General features: G+C 49.3%; 1 protein-coding gene across 1 annotated transcript in view; it reads right to left on the reverse strand.

The window, feature by feature from the left end:
- The window catches only part of LOC119951478 (sodium- and chloride-dependent neutral and basic amino acid transporter B(0+)-like), a 91867-nt gene extending 68154 nt beyond the window's left edge, over positions 1 to 23713 (reverse strand). Inside the window, exons 1-4 of the mRNA XM_038774688.1 lie at positions 23680 to 23713; positions 23411 to 23534; positions 23026 to 23179; positions 9151 to 9282 (exon numbers count right to left, since the gene is read on the reverse strand). Coding sequence (XP_038630616.1) covers positions 9151 to 9282; positions 23026 to 23179; positions 23411 to 23482 — 358 coding nt within the window. The 5' untranslated portion in view covers positions 23483 to 23534; positions 23680 to 23713. The remainder of the gene's footprint in view (positions 1 to 9150; positions 9283 to 23025; positions 23180 to 23410; positions 23535 to 23679) is intronic.
- Positions 23714 to 24152: the final 439 nt, after the last annotated feature.

The raw sequence follows: 24152 nt of genomic DNA on the forward strand, positions 1-24152 counted from the left end.
AGGTTTCCTCCGGGTGCTCCGGTTTCCTCCCACAGTCCAAAGATGTGCGGGTTAGGTGGATTGGCCATGCTAAATTGCCCGTAGTGTAAGGTTAATGGGGGGATTGTTGGGATATGGGTTACGTGGGTTTAAGTAGGGTGATCATTGCTCGGCACAACATCGAGGGCCGAAGGGCCTGTTCTGTGCTGTACTGTTCTATGTTCTATGTACACCTGTACATCTGCTCCAAACACCAACTACACCAATACATCTGCTCCAAACACCAACTACACCTGTATATCTGCTCCAAAGACCAACTACACCTGTGCATCTGTTCCAAAGACTACCATCACCAATCCCTCTGCTCCAAAGACTAACAACACCAATCCCTCTGCTCCAAAGACTAACAACACCAATCCCTCTGCTCCAAAGACTAACAACACCAATCCCTCTGCTCCAAAGACTAACAACACCAATCCCTCTGCTCAAAGACTAACAACACCAATCCCTCTGCTCCAAAGACTAACTACACCAATACCTCTGCTCCAAACACCAACTACACCAATACCTCTGCTCCAAAGACCAACTACACCAATATCTCTGCTCCAAAGACCAACTACACCAATGCCTCTGCTCCAAAGACCAACTACACCAATACCTCTGCTCCAAAGACCAACTATACCAATCCCTCTGCTCCAAAGACCAACTACACCAATACCTCTGCTCCAAAGATCAACTACACCAATACCTCTGCTCCAAAGACCAACTACATCAATACCTCTGCTCCAAAGACCAACTACACCAATACCTCTGCTCCAAAGATCAACTACAGCAATACCTCTGCTCCAAAGACCAACTACATCAATACCTCTGCTCCAAAGACCAACTACACCAATACCTCTGTTCCAAAGACCAACTACACCAATACCTTTGCTCCAAAGACCAACTACACCAATACCTCTGCTCCAAAGACCAACTACATCAATACCTCTGCTCCAAAGACCAACTACACCAATACCTCTGTTCCAAAGACCAACTACACCAATATCTCTGCTCCAAAGACCAACTGCACCTGTACATCTGCTCCAAAGACCAACTACACCAATACCTCTGCTCCAAAGACCAACTACAACAATACCTCTGCTCCAAAGACCAACCACACCAATACCTCTGCTCCAAAGACCAACTACACCAATACCTCTGCTCCAAACACCAACTACACCAATACCTCTGCTCCAAAGACCAACTACACCAATACCTCTGCTCCAAAGACCAACTGCACCTGTACATCTGCTCCAAAGACCAACTACACCAATACCTCTGCTCCAAAGACCAACTACACCAATACCTCTGCTCCAAAGACCAACTACACCAATACCTCTGCTCCAAAGACCAACTACACCAATACCTCTGCTCCAAAGACCAACTACACCAATACCTCTGCTCCAAACACCAACTACACCAATACCTCTGCTCCAAACACCAACTACACCAATACCTCTGCTCCAAAGACCAACTACACCAATACCTCTGCTCCAAAGACCAACTACACCAATACCTCTGCTCCAAAGACCAACTACACCAATACCTCTGCTCCAAAGACCAACTACACCAATACCTCTGCTCCAAAGACCAACTACACCTGTACATCTGCTCAAAAGACCAACTACACCAATACATCTGCTCCAAAGACCAACTACACCAATCCCTCTGCTCCAAAGACCAACTACACCAATACCTCTGCTCCAAAGACAACTACACCAATACCTTTGCTCCAAAGACCAACTACACCAATACCTCTGCTCCAAAGACAACTACACCAATACCTTTGCTCCAAAGACCAACTACACCAATCCCTCTGCTCCAAAGACCAACTACACCAATACCTCTGCTCCAAAGACAACTACACCAATACCTTTGCTCCAAAGACCAACTAAACCAATACCTCTGCTCCAGAGACCAACTACACCAATACCTCTGCTCCTAAGACCAACTACACCAATACCTCTGCTCCAAAGACCAACTACACCAATACCTCTGCTCCTAAGACCAACTACACCAATACCGTTGCTCCAAAGACCAACTACACCAATACCTCTGCTCCAAACACCAACTACACCTGTACATCTGCTCCAAAGACCAACTACACCAATACCTCTGCTCCAAAGACCAACTACACCAATACCTCTGCTCCAAACACCAACTACAGCTGTACATCTGCTCCAAACACCAACTACACCAATACCTCTGCTCCAAAGACCAACTACACCTGTACATCTGCTCCAAAGACCAACTACACCTGTACATCTGCTCCAAAGACCAACTACACCAATACATCTGCTCCAAAGACTAACAACATCTGTACATCTGCTCCAAAGACCAACTACACAAATGCCTCTGCTCCAAACACCAACTACACCTGTACATCTGCTCCAAAGACCAACTACACCAATCCCTCTGCTCCAAAGACCAACTACACCAATACCTCTGCTCCAAAGACCAACTACACCAATACCTCTGCTCCAAAGACCAACTACACCAATACCTCTGCTCCAAAGACCAACTACACCAATACCTCTGCTCCAAAGACCAACTACACCAATACCTTTGCTCCAAAGACCAACTACACCAATACCTCTGCTCCAAAGACCAACTACACCAATACCTCTGCTCCAAAGACCAACTACACCTGTACATCTGCTCCAAAGACCAACTACACCAATACCTCTGCTCCAAAGACCAACTACACCAATACCTCTGCTCCAAAGACCAACTACACCTGTACATCTGATCCAAAGACCAACTACACCAATATCTCTGCTCCAAAGACCAACTACACCAATACCTCTGCTCCAAAGACCAACTACACCAATCCCTCTGCTCCAAAGACCAACTACACCAATACATCTGCTCCAAAGACCAACTACACCAATGCCTCTGCTCCAAAGACCAACTACACCAATACCTCTGCTCCAAAGACCAACTACAACAATATCTCTGCTCCAAAGACCAACTACACCAATACATCTGCTCCAAAGACCAACTACACCAATACATCTGCTCCAAACACTAACTACACCAATACCTCTGCTCCAAAGACCAACTACACCAATACCTCTGCTCCAAAGACCAACTACACCAATACCTCTGCTCCAAACACCAACTACACCTGTACATCTGCTCCAAAGACCAACTACACCAATACCTCTGCTCCAAAGACCAACTATACCAATACCTCTGCTCCAAACACCAACTACACCTGTACATCTGCTCCAAACACCAACTACACCAATACCTCTGCTCCAAAGACCAACTACACCTGTACATCTGCTCCAAAGACCAACTACACCTGTACATCTGCTCCAAAGACCAACTACACCAATACATCTGCTCCAAAGACTAATAACATCTGTACATCTGCTCCAAAGACCAACTACACCAATGCCTCTGCTCCAAACACCAACTACACCTGTACATCTGCTCCAAAGACCAACTACACCAATAACTCTGCTCCAAAAACCAACTACACCAATACCTCTGCTCCAAAGACCAACTACACCAATACCTCTGCTCCAAAGACCTACTACACCAATACCTCTGCTCCAAAGAACAACTACACCAATACCTTTGCTCCAAAGGCCAACTACACCAATACCTCTGCTCCAAAGACCAACTACACCAATACCTCTGCTCCAAAGACCAACTACACCTGTACATCTGCTCAAAAGACCAACTACACCAATATCTCTGCTCCAAAGACCAACTACACCAATACCTTTGCTCCAAAGACCAACTACATCAATACCTCTGCTCCAAAGACCAACTACACCAATACCTCTGCTCCAAAGACCAACTACACCAATACATCTGCTCCAAAGACCAACTACACCAATCCCTCTGCTCCAAAGACCAACTACACCAATACCTCTGCTCCAAAGACCAACTACACCAATACCTCTGCTCCAAAGACCAACTACACCAATATCTCTGCTCCAAAGACCAACTACACCAATACATCTGCTCCAAAGACCAACTACACCAATACATCTGCTCCAAAGACTAACAACATCTGTACATCTGCTCCAAAGACCAACTACACCAATACATCTGCTCCAAACACTAACTACACCAATTCCTCTGCTCCAAACACCAATTACACCTGTACATCTGCTCCAAACACCAACTACACCAATACCTCTGCTCCAAAGACCAACTATACCAATACCTCTGCTCCAAACACCAACTACACCTGTACATCTGCTCCAAACACCAACTACACCAATACCTCTGCTCCAAAGACCAACTACACCTGTACATCTGCTCCAAAGACCAACTACACCTGTACATCTGCTCCAAAGACCAACTACACCAATACATCTGCTCCAAAGACTAACAACATCTGTACATCTGCTCCAAAGACCAACTACACCAATGCCTCTGCTCCAAACACCAACTACACCTGTACATCTGCTCCAAAGACCAACTACACCAATACCTCTTCTCCAAAGACCAACTACACCAATAACTCTGCTCCAAAAACCAACTACACCAATACCTCTGCTCCAAACACCAACTACACCAATACCACTGCTCCAAAGACCAACTACACCAATACCTCTGCTCCAAAGAACAACTACACCAATACCTTTGCTCCAAAGGCCAACTACACCAATACCTCTGCTCCAAAGACCAACTACACCAATACCTCTGCTCCAAAGACCAACTACACCTGTACATCTGCTCCAAAGACCAACTACACCAATACCTCTGCTCCAAAGACCAACTACACCTGTACATCTGCTCCAAAGACCAACTACACCAATATCTCTGCTCCAAAGACCAACTACACCAATACCTCTGCTCCAAAGACCAACTACACCAATACCTCTGCTCCAAAGACCAACTACACCAATACCTTTGCTCCAAAGACCAACTACACCAATACATCTGCTCCAAAGACCAACTACACCAATGCCTCTGCTCCAAAGACCAACTACACCAATACCTCTGCTCCAAAGACCAACTACACCAATATCTCTGCTCCAAAGACCAACTACACCAATATCTCTGCTCCAAAGACCAACTACACCAATACATCTGCTCCAAAGAATAACAACATCTGTACATCTGCTCCAAAGACCAACTACACCAATACATCTGCTCCAAACACTAACTACACCAATTCCTCTGCTCCAAACACCAATTACACCTGTACATCTGCTCCAAACACCAACTACACCAATACATCTGCTCCAAACACCAACTACACTTGGGGCCTCACGGTAGCATGGTGGTTAGCATCAATGCTTCACAGCTCCAGGGTCCCAGGTTCAATTCCCGGCTGGGTCACTGTCTGTGTGGAGTCTGCACGTCCTCCCCGTGTGTGCGTAGGTTTCCTCCGGGTGCTCCGGTTTCCTCCCACAGTCCAAAGATGTGCGGGTTAGGTGGATTGGCCATGCTAAATTGCCCGTAGTGTAAGGTTAATGGGGGGATTGTTGGGATACGGGTTACGTGGGTTTAAGTAGGGTGATCATTGCTCGGCACAACATCGAGGGCCGAAGGGCCTGTTCTGTGCTGTACTGTTCTATGTTCTATGTACACCTGTACATCTGCTCCAAACACCAACTACACCAATACATCTGCTCCAAACACCAACTACACCTGTATATCTGCTCCAAAGACCAACTACACCTGTGCATCTGTTCCAAAGACTACCATCACCAATCCCTCTGCTCCAAAGACTAACAACACCAATCCCTCTGCTCCAAAGACTAACAACACCAATCCCTCTGCTCCAAAGACTAACAACACCAATCCCTCTGCTCCAAAGACTAACAACACCAATCCCTCTGCTCCAAAGACTAACAACACCAATCCCTCTGCTCCAAAGACTAACTACACCAATACCTCTGCTCCAAAGACTAACTACACCAATACATCTGCTCCAAAGACCAACTACACCAATACCTTTGCTCCAAAGACCAACTACACCAATACCCCTGCTCCAAAGACTAACTACACCAATACATCTGCTCCAAAGACAAGCTACACCTGTACATCTGCTCCAAAGACATGCTACACCTGTACATCTGCTCCAAAGACCAACTACACCTGTACATCTGTTCCAAAGACTAACAACATCTGCACATCTGCTCCAAAGATGAGCTACACCTGTACATCCTCTCGAAAGTCCAGCTACACCTGTATATTTCGAAAGACCAACTATACGTGTCCATCGAAAGACCAGCTACACCTGTACATCTCAAAAGACCAAATACACCTGCACATCTGCTCGAAAGACCAACTGCACCTGTCCATCTGGTCGAAAGACCAACTGCATCTGTACATCTGCTCAACAGACCAACTACACCTTCGCATCTACTTGAAAATTCAGCTATGCCTGTACACGTTAAACCATTGTGGGCCTCCCCTTCTGGATCCCTCGCAGGCCGATGGGCGGCCTGATCTTCAGATGATGGGCAGGGCCCTGAACATGGCCACTGCCTTCAGCCTCTGCCGATGCTGCTGCCGCTGCCTCCTCCAGCATCTAGTCGCCATGCCTGCCAGCAGCATCAGTAGGGCAGATTCTGTGGATCCATGATATCGCCGCTGCCGAACAATATCTGTAAGGATCCTCCCACCCCTTCCCCCCTGTCTGACACACCCTGCCGACACACCCCCTGGCTGCAGCAATTATCGTACCCCAGATACCCGCATGTAACGTTACCTGGACCAGGCGCTGGTTCCCTCCCTGGTGCACACACCCACCCTGTAGTTACCAATGTGTCCCCAATGCCGGGGCCCAGCCCCTGGGTGATTGGATGTTGGCCGCTGCGTCCTAGGTGCTGCCTCCTGCTGTGTTTAGGCACAGTGTGCAGGCATCACGGTCTGATTGGTATGCTAGATAATAACTCACACATGCTACATACCAGCCCATCCTCGGGGATTCAGATGGGATAAATCACTGCGATTGGCAATTCCCAATTAGCTATGGCCTTCAGCTACGTGGGCAGAGTCCTCTGCCGTCAGTGGGAGTGAGTGGTCGGTGGGCAGGGGCTGGGTTGCCCCCGTAACAGGACACAGAGTCCATGGTTGGTATTGTGCACCCGTGGGCGTTAAGGCATCTCCCCCCCCCACTCCAAGCCTAGCCCTGGCAGGGGCAGCCACCAATTCCCCCCCATCCCTCCCCTTACCCCTCAGCTCCACAACACCCCCCAACCGATTATGGCCCACCACTTATTACAACAATAATAATAATGATCTTTATTGTCGCAAGTCGGCTTACATTAACACTACAATGAAGTTACTGTGAAAAACCCCTAGTCGCCACAGTTCGGGTACACAGAGGGAGAATTCAAAATGTCCAATTCACCAAACAGCACGTCTTTGAGGACTTATCATAGAATTTATAGTGCAGAAGGAGGCCATTTGACCCATCGAGTCTGCACTGGCTCTTGGAAAGTGCACCCTACCTAAGGCAACACCTCCACCCTATCCCCACATCTCCGCCATCCCCGTAATCCCACGTAACTATTTGGGACCCAAGGGCAATTTAGCATGGCCAATCAACCTAACATGCACATCTTTGGATTGGGGGAGGAAACCGGAGCATCCGGAGGAAACCCACGCATACACAGGGAGAACGTGCAGGCAGTGACCCAAGCCGGGAATTGAACCTGGGACCCTGGCATTGTGAAGCAACAGTGCTGACCACTGTGCTGCCATGCCGCAACTCCATTGCCCCCGAGCTCTTTGCCTGTGCGTGAAGGTGGCTAATCACTTCCTCGGGTCCTTGCAGCAGCCCTTCCGCCAGCCTCATGTTTTAAAAAGGAGTACTAATCGGCGCCTTTGTGACCACTTGCTGGGGAGACTGTTAGATCATGGGGGAGCATTAGATAGGGGGCGGCCACTGTTAATTGTGTGGAGATTGGGCTTAAGTGGTGATTATTGGTTTTTCACCACACTACGGCGGGATCCCTGATTTCGCCGATGTGAGTTGGCCGGGTGGATCGCAAACAGATCGGCACCAGTGCAGTTGTCGATTTTGGCCTCTCCCACGATTTAACGGCCTTGCGCTCTAGTTTAAGCTCAACGTGGCCGTTAAATCTCTTACTTTCATTACAAAGTCAAACAAAGAAACATGCATGGAAAATAGAAGCAGGAGGAGGCCATTCGGCCCTTCGAGCCTACTTCACCAATCATTATGATCACCAACACCATACGCAATTGCAGGAAAACATCCCTATTCCTATACTCAAATCCTGTCGCTTTGAAGGCCAACATACCATTTGCCTTCTTTACTGCCTGCTGGACCTGCTCACTTACTTTCAGCAACTGATGCCCAAGGATACCAAGGTCTCCCTGAGTATCCATCTCTCTCAATTTGCACCCATTCGAATAATAATCTGCCTTCCAATTTTTGCTACAGGTGGGTAACCTAACATCTATCCACATTAAAATGCATCTGCCACACAGATGCCCACTCATTCAGCTTGTCCAAATCACACTGAAGCATCCTCCTCACAGCTCACCCTCCCACCCAACTTTGTATCATCTGCAAATTTGGAGATAATACATTTAGTTCCCTTATCCAAATCATTAATATATAATGCTAGAGTTCTAGTTGGGGTCCGAGCGCACATCCCAGGGGTACCCCGCAGGTCACTGCCTGCCAATCGAAATAAGACCCATTTATTCCAATTGTTTGCTTCCTGTCTGCTAACTAGCTTTCTATCTATCTCAAACCCATGCACTTTAATTTTACATAGTAAGCTGCTATGTGAGACATTGTCACAAGCCTTCCGAAAATCTAAATAAACCACATCCACATGGACTCTAGCAACTTACCTACTACAGACGTTAGGCTCACTGGTGTATTGCCCCCTGGTTTCTCTCCACCTCCCGTTTTGAACACAGGGCTTATATTAGCTACCCTCCAATCTTTCAGGAAAATGAAAAAGGGCACCAGCATTAATAATATTAAATTACATTTGGAACATGTCACTCACTGTGCCTGCCTCTTTGCTGTCTGTATCTGCTCTTGTTAACTGAATGAATGATCAGGTTGCAACTTGTACCTCAAGCCTGACATAAATCCTGCCTGATAAGAAAGTTACAACCAACATCTCCACACCTATTAATTATTTAAACTGTTGACAAATAAATATTAACCTTGCATGATTGGCACGGCCTTCCACCCTGCAACTGGTCCGAGGCTGGCAAACTGACCAAAGGAACATTCCAAGAAGAACACAGGCATCCCAACCAGTGCCAGCATGACTGTGTAGGGAATGAGAAACACACCTGGAAAATATAACAAACAACTTTGGTGAAGTATAAACTTGGGCAAGACTGAAAACCCTTTCAGGCTGAATTCCTGAAATCATTTTGAAAACATATTTGTCTGTCCCTGTCTTTCCATCTAACTTTCAATCCATCCGTCCAGAAATATTTTAATTCAAACACTCCCGACAAAAGAAATTCAATCTCTCTTCATCCTCTCCTATCTCACTGGCCATGGCTACTGTAGGATTTGATGGATGTGAACTGTCATCGTCTATGGAATAGGTTTAACTTTCAGCTCTAATGCTAAAACTTCAGCAAATCAATGGTGAAGGTGGTGGGAGACCAGAAGACTGGGATAGATTCAGAATGCAGCAAAGATGGACCAAAAATACAATTAGGAAGGAAAACATAAACCATGAGGGCAAGCTAGCGGTCAACATAAAAACAAACAGCAAGAGCTTTTTAAAAGTACAATAAAAGGAAGAGAGAAGTAAAAGTTCACATTGGACCCTCAGAGAATGAAACCAGGGAAGTAATTATGGGGAACAAGAAAATCGTAGAGGAGTTAACAGATATTGATGTACCCTCAATAATAACACAAGAGAGAGTGTACTCGTAAAGGCACATTACCCATTCATCACAGATAGTTTGCATCAGTTTTTATTGTAGAGGATACTACAAGCATCCCAGAAATAGTACAAAATACAGAGGAGGAGAATTAGATTCAGGTAAACAAATAGGGATAAAGGCTGACAAGATCCCTGAATCTGATGCTTTGGGCCCCAGGATCATGAAGGAGATCGCTACAGAGATCGTGGATCCATTGGGAGTTATTTTCCAAAAATCCTTGGATTCTGGAACTGAGCCAAAGTATTGGAAAACTGACAATGTTCAAATATATATAATATATAATTGCTTATTGTTACAAGTAGGCTTCAATGATGTTACCGTGAAAAGGCCGTTGTCATCATATTTCGGGCGCCTTTTCGGGGAGGCTGGTACAGGAATTGAACCCGTGCTGCTGGCATTATTCTGCATTGTGCTAAACTAGGGGCTGATTTAGCACACAGGGCTAAATAGCTGGCTTGCAATGCAGAACAAGGCCAGCAGCGCGGGTTCAATTCCTGTACCGTCCTCCCCGAACAGGCGCCGGAATGTGGCGACTAGGGTCTTTTCACAGTAACTTCATTGAAGTCTACTTGTGACAATAAGCGATTATTATTATTATTACCAGCCCTGAGAGGGAAGGAGGCAAAATGAACTAAATTACAGGCCAGTCAGTGGAACTTCACTGATTGGAAAAAATATTAGAATCGCTATGACGGAGAAAATAGTGCATTTGGAAAGTGATGATCAGTGGCTGGTTTCTCCATTTGGGAGGCAGTGATCCCCCGCTGGAAGTGAATCACATGGAATTCCTGCTCCTTCTGGCAGTTCCGTGCAGTCACAATTCAGGTGATCTCTGAAGATAGAAGGGCAGGTTAATAGGGTGGTGAAAAAGGCCTATGGTACACTAGCCTTTATCAATCGTGGCATAGATTACAAAAGCAAGGAAATCATGTTAGATTTGTAGCGAACATTGGTGAGGCCATAGCTGGAGTACTGTGTGCTGTTCTGGCCGCCACATTATAGGAAGGATGTGTTTTCACTGGATGAGGTGAAGAGGAGATTCACCAGGATGATGCCTGTGATGGAACATTTAAGTTACAAGGAGAGGTTGGGTAGGCTTGGATTGTTTTCTCTGGAGTAGAGAAGACTGATGGGTGACCTGATCGAGGTGTACAAGCTGATGGGCTGAATGGACAGGGTGGAGGGAGAACAGCTGTTCACCTTGGTTGAAGGATCGGTTACGAGGGGGCACAAATTCAAGGTGAGGGATGGGAGGTTTGGGGCGATTTGAGGAAAAACATTTTTACCCAGAGGCTGGTGATGGCCTGGAATGCACTTCCTGGGAGGGTAGTAAAGGTGGGTTGCCTCACATCCGTTAAAAAGTACCTGGATGAGTACTTGGCACATCTTAACATTCGAGGCTATGGGACATGTGCTGGCAAATGGGATTGGATTGGCAGTCAGGTGCCTTTCATGCGGGCAGGCCTCCAGGACTGCCAACCGCAAATGATGACGGAGCCTCTGAATCTCTCTCCAACCTCAGCTCCATCCCATGGACTAGGCCAGCGAGCACCCCGAGGGAGGAGGAAGTGATGGGGTCCGGTACTCCAACCTGGGAAAAACCTCGCCAATGGGGATTGCGCCGCGCGGACTGCAGAATCGCCAGAATTGCCGCAACGTGCTGTTCCTTGGGCCAATTGCGAATCTCTGGGCCAGATGGGATAAGTCCCGTCGACGTGACCGCAGGCATAAATCACGGCGGCATAAACCAAACATCCTTTTTAACAGCGACAATCAGTCATGCTGGCTGACGCCGACGAAGGAGGAGGGAGGGGCCTGCGTGGGGGTCGGGGGAGGGGGGGGGGGCGCTGGTGGTGTCTGGGGGTGGGTGGGGTGGGGAGTGCCGAGGATAGGGTCTGGGGGAGTGGGGGGTGCCGGGGATGGGGTCTGGGGGTGGGGAGATTGCCCAGGATGGGTCTGCGGGGGGGGTTTGTGGGGAGTACCGGTGATGGGGTCTGGGGGGGGGGGGGAGTTGTGGGGAGTGCCGGGGATGGGGTCTGGGGGGGAATAGTTGTGGGGAGTGCTGAGGATGGGGTCTGGGGGGGAGTTTGTGGAGAGTTCCGGGGATGGGTTTGGGGCGTGGGTGGGGAGTGCCAGGGATGGTGTCGGGGGGGGGGGGTGTTGTGGGGAGGGATGGGGTTTGGGGGGGGCAGGGAGTGCCGGGGATAGGGTCTGGAGGGGGCAATTGTGGGGAGTGCCGGGGATGGGGTTTGGGAGGGGTAGTTGTGGGGAGTGCCAGGGATGGGGTCTGAGGGGGCGTTTGTGGGGAGTGCCGGGGTTGGGGTGTGGGGGTTAGTTTGCGGGGAGTGCCAGGGATTGGGTCTGGGGGGTGATGTGTTGGATATGCTGGGTCTGCGAGGACTGCAGTTACCATGGCAGTGAGAGAGACAGGCTTCCAACACTTGGACAAATGCAACTCTATTTTATTGAACTAACAACTGTTAAACGTACTTGAACTGTGGGTTGACACTATGCTGAGTTGACTGGAGACCTGAGGCTAACCTGACCAGACTATCTTACCACCACATGGTGGATGTTCTAGTTGTTGCTCACGGGCTCTGACTGTCTCAGAGGCTGGATCCCCAGAGAGCGGGAAAACTAGTGCCCTCTGGCTTTATAGTGGCCGTGTCCTGTCTGGTGATTGGCTGCTGTGTTCTGTGTGTTAATTGGTTATCCTGTGTGCCAATCAATGCCTGTCTGTGCACCATCATATACTTGTGTGTATTTTATGACAGGGGGCGGAGTTTGTGGGAAGTGCTGGTGATGGGGTCTGGGGGGGGGGGGGAATAGTTGTGGGGACTGCCGGGGATGGGTTCTGGAGGGGGGGGGGCATTGTGGGCAGTGCTGGGGATAGGGTCTGGAGGGGGTAGTTGTGGGGAGTGCCGGGGATGAGGTCTGGAAGGGATAGTTGTGGGGAGTGCCGGGGTTGGGGTGTGGCGGGGAGTTTGTGGGGAGTGCCGGGGATATTGTCTGGGGGGGAAGGTTGTGTGGAGTACTGGGAATAGGGTCTGGGGGGGAGGTGGGGTGGGGATTGCCGGGGATGGGGTTGTGGGTGGGGGAGGTGGGGGCGGGGGGCAGTGTTTGCGTGTCAGCTGGCAAAAGTGGTGACCATGCAGCCCATGGTACCTGGTTGCGCACGGGAGTAGGTGCAACGATGATATGTCATCTACCCCCACCACCTGTAGACCGTTTGGCCATCATCCAATGATTTTGGCCGGCGTGGCGGGGCCACTGCCTTGCATGTAGCCCTATAGGAGCTGGAGCAGGGGCGTGTCAGGGAGGCGGCGGACGCTGACGCAGAGGAGCGTGCCGCAGAGGGGCTGGTGGCAGCTGGCCAGACTGGAAGGCTGCCTGCTCGACAGGATGAGGAGGATGGGGAGGAGAAGGAGGTGGTGCCACGGCGACGGAGGCACCCGATGGCCCTGTGTGTACTGGTGCCGCACTTCCTACCAGGACTTCTCGGACAGGGCATGCAGAAGGGGACTACGGATGAGCCTGGAAACCGTCGCCCATATCTGCCACCTGATGGCACATCTGGCACTGCGTGGGACTGGGGGAGGACACCCTCTCCCAGTGGCCGTCAAGGTGACAGTTGCCCTGAACCTCTAAGCGAAGGGATAATTCCAGTCGTCGAGTGGGGACCTGTCTGGCATCTCCCAGGCGTCGGTTCACCGGTGCATCCATGCAGTGACCGACACCCTGTATGACTGTGGACAGGTACATTCAGTTCCCTGTGGACTACACCCACCAGGATGCCCGGGCAGCGGCTTCACTGCCGTCGCCAAGATTCCCATGCTCCAGGGGGCGATCGCTGGGGTGCATGTAGCCATACGGCCACCAGAGGATAACAGCGCTGTGTTCATGAACAAGAAGGACTGCTACTCCATGAACATTCAAGTGGTCTGTAACTACCAGATGTGGATCCTGCACATCTGCAGTCGGTACCCGGGCAGTGTGCATGACAGGTTCATCCGCGCCATGTTCGAGGGACATTCCCCCCCCCTGGCTGCGGGTCTGGTTGCTGGATGATAGGGGTTACCTGTTGCAGTCGTAGCTGATGACGCCTATCCGGAGGTCAAAGACTGACGCGGAGCACCGCTACAATGATGCCCATTGTGCGACCAGGGGTGTGGTCAAGAGGTGCTTTGGGTTGCTGAAGATGCGCTTCAGATGGCTGGACCGCTCTGGACGGGCCCTCCAGTACACATCGGAGCGGGTCGGCCGCATCGTTATGGTCTGCTGCGTCCTGCACAATATAGTCCAGAAGAGGGGCGATGGAGGGGATGTACGGCACCACCCCACCACCCTCACCCCGCCCACCAATGACCACCCTCACCCTGCCCACCACCAACCACTTGCATGCACACTACGCTTCCACTGCACATTCACCTGCAGCACAATGGGCAGGGCTCACACGGTCGCCAGTGGAAGCAGGTCAATTGCATGATGTAGAAGCTGATGACAACCCTCAACAGTCAATACCAATCCTCCCCACAGATAAAATATTCTATAAGTAAACCTTAATCTTTCCTCATTAATGTCCAGAAGACAAAAGACCCTTTTTAACACAGAGATCAGGTTTAAATTCACTCCTGAGAGCAGTTATCACTTTTAAACTGGAAAGTGATTTGAAGACATTTCTTTCATGCAGAAAGAAATCAGAATTACACTTGGTTTTGCTGGATGCAGTTTCCAATCTGCAAAATGAAAATAAATGCACCCTGTTTAGCTGCAAGTCCAAAGCGAAAGTAAATGCAGACAGACAGCCCAGCTCCACCCACTCTCTGGCATCACTGCAGCTCCTTAATAAACAACCATTTCTTAAAGGTACATCCATTGCAGCTATTTTATTAAAAACACTCATTTCTGAAAGGTGCTCTCACATGATAAAGATTGCAACAGGATCTTGACCAATTAGGCCAGTGGACCGATGAAAGGCAGATGGAGTTTAATTTGGATAAATGTGAGGTGATGCATTTTGGTCGATCAAATTAGGGCAGGACCTACTCAGTGAATGGTAGGGAGCTGGGGAGAGTTACAGAACAAAGAGATCTAGGGATACAGGTCCAGAGCTCCTTGAAGGTGGAGTCGCAGGTGGACAAGGTGGTGAAGAAGGCATTCAGCATGCTCGGTTTTATTGGTCAGAATATTGAATACAGGAATTGGGACGTCTTGTTGAAGTTTTAAAGGAAAATATTGTACCCACCTCAACCACTGCCTCTGGCAGCTCGTTCCAGATACTCAGCTACAAGACATTGGTAAGACCACACATGGAATACTGTGTTCAGTTCTGGTCACCCTATTATAGGAAAAATATTGTTAAACTAGAAAGAGTGCAGAAGAGATTTACGAGGATGCTACCAGGACTTGATGGCTTGAGTTATAAGGAGAGGCTGGATAGGCTGGGACTCTTTCCCTGGAGGCTTAGGGATGATCTTATAATGGTTTATAAAATAATGAGGAGCATAGATAAGGTGGATAGTCAATATCTTTTCCCAAAGGTAGAGGAGTCTAGAACTTGAGGGCATGGGTTTAAGGTGAGAGGGGAGCGACACAAAAGAGAACTGAGAGGACATTTTTTTCACATAGAGGATGGTAAGTATCTGGAACGAGCTGCCAGAGGCACTGGTTGAGGCAGGTACAGTTTTTTCCTTTAAAAAACAGTTAGACAGTTACATGGGCAGGATGGGTATAGAGGGACATGGGCCAAATGCGGGCAAGTGGGACTAGCTCTGTGATAGAAACTGGGTGGCATGGACAAGCTGGGCCGAAAAACAAGTCAGCATCGTTGCCTGTAGGGGAAATCATGTCTGAAAAATTTACTAGATTTTTTTGAGGGCGCATCAGCCAGGGTAGATAGAGAAGAACCAGTCAATGTTATATATTTTGATTTTCAAAAGCCATTTGACAAGGTGCCGCACAAAAGGCTACTGCAGAAGATTTTGGGGGTAATATTCTGACATGGATACAGGATTGTAAACTAACAGGAAACAGCGAGTAGCGATAAGGAGGCCAATCTCAGGTTCGAACTATAGAACCACAGAATTCCGACAGTGCAGAAGGAGGCCATTCTGGATATTGAATCTGCACTGACCGTCTGAAAGAGCACCCCACCCAGGCTCACCCCCCCCCCACCCCACCCCCCTACCCCCCACCCCCCACCCCCCCACCCTATTCCCATAACCCCACCGAACCTTTACATCTTTAAGGGGCAATTTACCATGGCCAATCTACCTAACCTACATTTTTGGACTATGGGAGAAAACCGGAGCACCGAGAGGAAATCCATGCAGATACAGGGAGAACGTGCAATCTCCACATGCACAGTCATCGAAGGCCGGAATTGAACCTGGGTCCCTGGTGCTGGGAGGCCGCAGTGCTAACCACTGTGCCATCTTGCAGTTGGAGGGCAGTAACTAGCTGAGTGTAACACGGATCTGTGCTGGGACCGCAACTCTTCACAATATATTTTAATGATTTGGAGGAAGGAACAGAGTGTACGGTGGCCAAATCTGCAAATTATGCAAAGGTGGAAGGGGAGGCAGGTTGCAGTGAGATACAAATACCTCACACAGAGTGTGTGGACAGAAAATTGGCAACTGGAATTCAACGTGGTAACATGTGGGATTGTTTATTATGGAAGAGCAAATGAGAAGGCAAATTATTATTTTAATGGAGAGACACTGCAGATTTCCATAGCACAAAGGGACTGGAGGCCCTTGTTGCTGAAACCCAGAAAGCTAGCATATATGTTTGGAAGGTAATAGGGAAGTAAAATAAGCATCGTTGGCCATTTATCCCTTTTGAAAGTTCAATGAAGTGTCCACACAGAATAGGCAGAAACAAAAACTTACTTTATTTTACAATTACTATTCTTTACAGCTCCAGTTATTCCCTGTTGGGTTTTCTGTAGTCGGTGCCTTACTGGTATTAACACATGCTGATCTCCTAATGTGCCACTATCAGCACTCTTCTTAGCCATTTACATTCCCTTTGTGAAATGAAATGAAATGAAAATCGCTTATTGTCACGAGTAGGCTTCAATGAAGTTACTGTGAAAAGCCCCTAGGCGCCACAGCCTGTCCGGGGAGGCTGGAGTCCACACCATTTCTGTCAATCTCCACTATTGGCCCTCTATCCAGCCCCACAACTCCATGCCCCCCACCTCCCACAACAGTATAAATCCCATCCTATTTTCAGTTCTGTCTAGCTTTGGCCTTTGACATTCAGACACCCAGACTCTAAACATTAGCTCTGTTCTCTCGCCACAGATGCTGTGACAACCCAATATTTTCTGTTTTTTGAGGTAAATGGGATGCTGGCTTTTATTTCAAGGCAACTGGAGTACAAAAGTAAAGAGGTATTGCTGCAACTGTACAAGGTACTAGTGAGGCCACATTTAAAATACGGCAGACAGTTTTGATCCCTTTGTTTGAAGGGGATTAGACAGGATAAATGTTGCGTGAACGTTTCTACTCATAGGAGGGCGTGGGACCAGAGGGTATGGTTGCCGAATAAGGAGGCGACGGATTTGAGGAAGAATTTCTTCTCTCAAAGTGTGGTGAATCTTTGGAATTCTTTACCCAGGGAGCTGTGGAGGCCGAGACCTTGAACATTTTCAAGGCTGGGGTCGATAGGTTTTTAATCATTGGTAGATTAACAGCGGGATTCTCCGACCCCCGCACCATCGCACCAACGCCGGCTGCCGTATTCTCCGTCGCCAGTTTTGGGCGGGGCGGGGTTCACGCCATGTCGGTTGGGGGACGATGGCAGCGGCCCCCCGGCAATTCTCCAGGCCCCGATGGGCCGAGTGGCCGTTCGGTTTTGGCCAGTCCCGCCGGCGTGGGTTAGGCATCGTCCCACATGGCAGGACCTGCAGATAAGTCGGCTGGGGCGGTCCTCAGGGGGTTGAAGGGGGGATCCGACCCTGGGGAGGGGGGGCCACAGTGGCCTGGCCCGCGATCGGGGCCCACAGATCTGTGGGCGGGCTTGTGCCGTGGGGGCACTCCTTCCTTCCATGCCGGCCCCTGTAGTGCTCCGCCATGGCCGGTGAGGAGAAGACAACCCCCTGCCCATGCGGCAAAATATGTCGGCTGGTCTGCGCACGCGTGGAACCATACTGGCGGTTCCACGTATGCACGCGATCACGCGCAGTCCCTTCGGCGCATGCATGACCTCGCGCAGTCCCTTCGCCGCCGGTTGGAGGGGCGCCAACCCTTCCGCCGTTCACCTAGCCCCTGGAAGTTCGGAGAATTCCGCACTTTCGGGGCTGTTGACGCCGGCATGGTTGGCGCCGATTCTCCCGCCGGCGTGGGGACTTAGTCCCCGGAATGGAGAATCCCGGTATAAGTGTTATGGAGAGAAGGAAGGAAAGTGGACTTCGTGAGTGTTCGATCAGCGTGAACTTAGTAAATGGTGAAACAGACTCGAAGGGCTGAATGGCCTACTCCTGTTCTCATGGTCTCATTGTCTAATGAAGTTACCAGGGAAATTGTCCCCTTAAGTTTACATCCAGCCGATCAAAATGCCACCTTCCGCTTTAAGCAATAGCGCCATGATATATTTGCATGTTTATTCTTGGTTTCTATCGAGCCAGATTTATTGTGTTGTCAAGAACACCTGAGATGACCTCAACTTACAAACCCATTACCAGAGTGTGACAAGTGAGACGGATACCTGAGCATTCCAGCCTTGGTTCAAAAATGGACAAAATAGCTGAACTCCCCACCACCACCCCCACCTTGGTATCAAGGCGGCATCTCACCAAGTGTGGCATCCAAGAGCGGTGAGCAAAACTGGGGTCAATGGGAATCAGATGTAAACTATCCATTGTTTGGGGTCGTACCTAGTACAAAAGAAGATGGTTGAGGTTGTCGGAGGTCAAACATCTCAACTCCAGGACTACTGGGATTTCTCAGCAGAGTGCCAAGGCACAACCATCTTCAGCTGCTTCATCGATGAACTTCCTACCATCATAAGGTCAGAAGTGGGGATGATGGCTGATGATTGCACAACATTCAGTACCATTCACGACTACTCAGATACTGAAGCAGTCCATGTCCCAATGCAACAACACCTCAGCAACAGTTAGGCTTGAGCTGATAAGTGGCAAGTAACGCTCACGTCACACATGTGCCAGGGAATGGTCATGCGAAACAAGAAATAATCTCCCCCATCACCATTTGACATTAATTGGCATTACCACGACTGAATCCCCCACTATCAACATCCAGAAACTAAACTGGAGTAGCCATGTAGATACAGTGTCGACCAGAGCAGGTCAAAGTCAAAGGTAACTCACCTCCTGACTACCCAAAGCCTATCCATAATCTACAAGGAAGATAGCAGGAGTCTGTTGGAATATTCTCTGGATGAGTGCAGCTCCACCAATACTCAAGAAGCTCAACACCATCTAGGACAAAGCAGCCCACTTGATTGCCATCCCATCAACGAACATTCATCCCTCTACCACTGATGCACAGTGCAGCAGTGTGAGGATCTCACCAAGGATCCTTAGTCAGCACCTTCCAAACCCACGACCACTGCCATCTGGAAGGAGAAGGACATGGGATCACCACCACCTGAAAGTTCCACTCATCACTTTGACGTGGAAATATATCACCATTCCTTCACTGTCAATGGGTCAAATTCTGGGACTCCCTCCCTAACAGCACTGTGGGTGTACCTACACCACAGGGACTGCAGTGGTTCAAAGAGACAGCTTGAGTTGCAGGTTATAAGTGCTGACCTAGCCAGTGAAGCCCACATCTCTTCAGTGAATGAGAAATAATTGTTCAGTAAACATATTTGAAGTGGAATGTTCATGGGCGAGATTCCCCATTGCCCGATGCCACATCGTAATCGGCGATCAGGTGGTGAATCCACTCCGAAGGCCAAATCGGGACTGGCAGCGATTTGACGCTAGTTTGCGAGTCTCCGCCCAATCCAAAATGGCGTCATTGTGTCGTGCGCCGCATACCGTTGCAATGGCATTGATGTGGCACACTCGGTCGGGATCCATGCTGCTGGCCGTGGGGGCTTCCGCGAGTACTGGGGGGACTGGTTGGGCGTGGCCTGGAAGTGGCCAGGGAGTGGCCTGTGGGGTAGCGGATGGTGGGCCGGATGCACATTGCCAGCGCCATGTCGTACGGTGCGACCGCTGCAGATGCACGGCAACGGACTCGGTCATTCTCCGGCTGTTATTGGAGCAAGAGCCGGGAGTTTTACCCGACACTGCTCCAGCCCTCACCGGTCCCGGAATCGGTGAGGGGTCGGCGCCAATTTCGGTGTTGTAAAACGCCCGTAAATTCTCCATTCCAGCCGGCACTTGGCCGCTGAAACGGAAAATCAGCCCTATGCATTTTAAATTCTGCTATCATCGTTCTGGGTCTTAGCTTACCCTTAGCCAAGGTTGTTAGAGACTGTTAGAGGCAAGTCTATGGTAAACATCGCTTTTCAGTGAACAGACTGCTATGTACAGTACAGTTTTGCCTGAGGCTTCATGTAAAACTGTCTCTCAGCATTATTTGAGATCATGTAATCTAAATGGCTGAGGATGTAGACTACCTATTTGCATATATAACTTTAACCCTTTACATCACATAATAATAAGCCTTTACACCATGTAACGATAATACCTGAGAAGATATTCAAACTAAAAAAGAATCGGGGGCGGGTTTCTCCGTTCGCCAACGCATTAATTGGGAAACGTTATTGGGCAGAGAATCGATTTTGACGCCAAAATCATTGCGGGCGCTGGACTCATGCCAAATCTCAATTCTCCGGTGCCTCAACAGCAACATTAATACTTTCCAGAATGCGTGTACAGTAAACGCCATTGACATATTATTAGCAGGCCTAACCCGGTATTCTCCTGGGCCTCCGCAATGCTTCGCCTCCACATGCAGCTGCATACGCCGCTGACTGCCCAATGTGAACTTAGGGCCACAGGTTGTACGGGTGACCCCCCAGGGTATCCCCCCCAGAGATGCCCTCTGGCCCCAGCTGACCCATCAGTGGGATGGATGCATTCAAGTGCAACCAGTGCCAACATGGTGGCTGGGATGAATGTGTGTGGGGAGGGAAGTGTGTATATGCGACTGCAGCTTGTCCGCCTCCTGAGTGTTAATCATAGACCTGATGAATCCTGCACCATTTTTCATTGGAATTCCATGTGGTGCCGGTGCTAGCCTCTCCACAGTTGCTGGATCGGGCTAGGTTCAGTGCCAGTTTTGTTGTCATGGAACTCCATGAATCCTGCCCCGGTGTCAACACTTACAGCGGGTTTCTCCGTCCCACCACACCAGGGGCTGGATTCTCTGCTTTTGGGACTGTGTCCCCACGCCATCATAAAAACTGTAGCCTTTCACGAAAGAAAATCTGCCGTGAAAGGGCCACATATTTATAGCACTGCAGGGGGTTAGCAGGGACCCAGCATGAAACTAACAGCTTTAGCTGAAGATACGGGCTCCTGCACTTCCGGGTCAGAGGCCATGCATGCGCATGGCAGCGGCCTCCAGCGGCCGTGCCAAGCTCCATGGCTAGACCTCCCAAATAATGCCCCCGATCTGCCGCAAGCCCGACCTTGACCACCAGCCCAAAAATACGCTGCGTCCATATGAGGCTCCCCCTGCCCTCCGATCGGCCCACCCCCGACCATGGCAACCGCAGACTGAGTCTGCAGCGCCACGCTAGTTTTCCGATCGGCAGGACCATGAGCAGTCCACGCCATCGGGACTTCGGTCGGTAGGGGGTGGAGAATGGCGGAGCAGGCCTCTGAGTATGCCGCTTTTCGCGGCCCAGAGAATCGGGTAACCAGCACCGGTCCCGATTTCCGTGTGCGAAAGTAGTTTCTCCGCCCCGGCTCCCAACGCGATTTCGGCGTCGGGGTGCGGAGAGTCCAGCCCCAGATGCATGCCTTTGGGATTCTCAGTTTCAACGATTGGTCAATAGGGTTTCCCATTGTGGGGCAGCCCCACGTTGTCGTGAAACCGTGCTGCCGGCAAAACGGAGAATCTCGACGGTGGAGAATTCAGCCCTATTAATCCCACACACCCCACGCTGGTTCATTTAAAATATCGGGCTGGATTCTCCAGTAATGGGGCTATGTCCCCATGTCAGCATAGAAACCCTGGAGTTTCATTCTGGACTTTCCTTAAGAAAGTCCTGAGTGATTGTCCCATCTGCAGGGGGCTAGCAGGGCCCCGGAGAGGTTCTCGGAGCTCTCGCTGCGGATACGGGGCCCCGCACTTCCTGTTGGGATTCCTTGCATGCGTAGGGTGGCGGTCTGCAGTGGCCGCCCCGTGGGACATGGCAGACAAGGACCGCAGAGCGGCACCAAAAATGTAGCCCCCCCCCCCCCGTGATTGTGCATGCACGCGGGTCCATGAGGCCCGATCGCTCCCCTGGCCATCCATGAGGCCCCCTCTGCCACCACCCCCACCCCGATGAACGATACTCCCGCCCCCCCACCAGGGCTGCTGCCGACATTCCCGACGGCCGATAGGTGGTTAGAACCGCGCCATCGGGAACTCGGCCAGTTGCGTGCGGAGAATCGGGGGGAGGGGGGGGGGGGTGGGCCTCTGTCAATGGCCCCCGAACTGCGCCGCGTAGTTCACGTGCAATTCTCCAGGGTCCGGAGAATCGCGGGAATGGCGCCGGTCCTAATTTCTGGGTTGACGACCATTCTCCGCCCCTCCTACTGAAAGCGATTTTGGCACATATGCTGGGAGAGTCCATCTTGTTGACATTAAATGTTACACTTGATAAATCAAGTTTATCCTCCCCCACCACAAAATAAAATTTTATAAATAGTTTTAAGTTATGGGATAGATTTTGTGATTCTTTATGTCAGCATTTTTAACCCGATGCCTCTGGCTGTGTATTTACATTGTGTATCTTGTGTTAACCAAAATACTTTTTACTGTACTTCAGTACACGTGCAAATAAACAATCCAATACAATTCTATATTATTTGCCCAGTGCAATAAACTGTTCTCTTTTTAATTGAATTTAATGTCCCTTATAAATCAATTAATTACTCCCTTTATTTCTGTCTCTCTCTCTGCTGTGTTTCATATTTTTCTCCTGTACCTCCTCCATTTCTGTAAGCCAGATAAGGGAATCTCCAGACGTTTCCCAGACCCACAGCACAGCCGATCACCGAGAGCAAGTAGTCAGTCTTCGAGGACCAGTTGCCTCGCTCCACATTCTCATCACTTTTACCCACATCTTCATTGGCAGCAGGCTGGGGGGAAAGAGAGGAAATGGCCGACTCAGAATTATACCAGAACTCAAGCAAAAAGTACAGTTTTCATTCACCACAGAAACATTATGTTGTTCTCCGTTTAACAGCAATCAGTTGGTAGCCTGGAAACACCCTGATCCCCACAATTCTCAACAACCAAAATCCCTAAGTCATCAGCAGCTCGCAGAGTCTTACATGAGTTTAATGTCATGTTTTGATAAAATTACTCACCGTGTCCTGTGGAGACTGTGTTTGGTGGACATTCTGTGAGAATTCAGATAAAGCCAAGTCCCCTATGTCCATTTTTGGATAATGATGAACGATTCTTCCACTTGCTCAGCGTTCGCATCTGAACCTGAATAAAGAAATTTTTGTCTAAAAGTCTTCTAACTTTACACTGCTTCTGGCATGAAGGTGTTAAAAATGATTCAGCTACTCACCGGATCATGACTCTTCGAAAATCAGAAGGCAGTTTAAAGGCAGTTTAAAAGCAGACTTACCCTGTTCACTTAAGGTCCAAAGTTCCTCAGATATATTTGCTCTCAATCTCCGCACTAAAGGTTCCTACTGCATGATTGCACTGAGTTCGAAACACTCTGAATTGAATTACTGCATTGATGGGTTTGAAAGCATTTACACATTTTAAAAGGAACAGACGCAAATATAACTGCATGCATCTGGAACTCAAGCAAGACAGAATGCTGCATGAATTTGTGTAAAAATAGTAGTCTGTTTCAGTTCCCCAGGCTTGGGGGAAAACAAAATGCCAAACAAATGCCAAATTAAAAGTATAATACTCAAATGTTGGAAATCTAAAATAAAAATATAAAATGCCGGAAGATCTACGTAGGTGTGGCAGCATCTGTCCCAAGAGCAACAGAGTTAATGTTTCAAGTCTATGTGACTCATCTTCAGAGGTGAAGAGAGGTAGAAATGGTATGGGTTTTATATGATTGAAGAGAGGAGGTGGAGC

Source organism: Scyliorhinus canicula, chromosome 17 (genome assembly GCF_902713615.1).
Source record: "Scyliorhinus canicula chromosome 17, sScyCan1.1, whole genome shotgun sequence".
In the NCBI taxonomy this organism is placed as follows: Eukaryota; Metazoa; Chordata; class Chondrichthyes; order Carcharhiniformes; family Scyliorhinidae; genus Scyliorhinus; species Scyliorhinus canicula.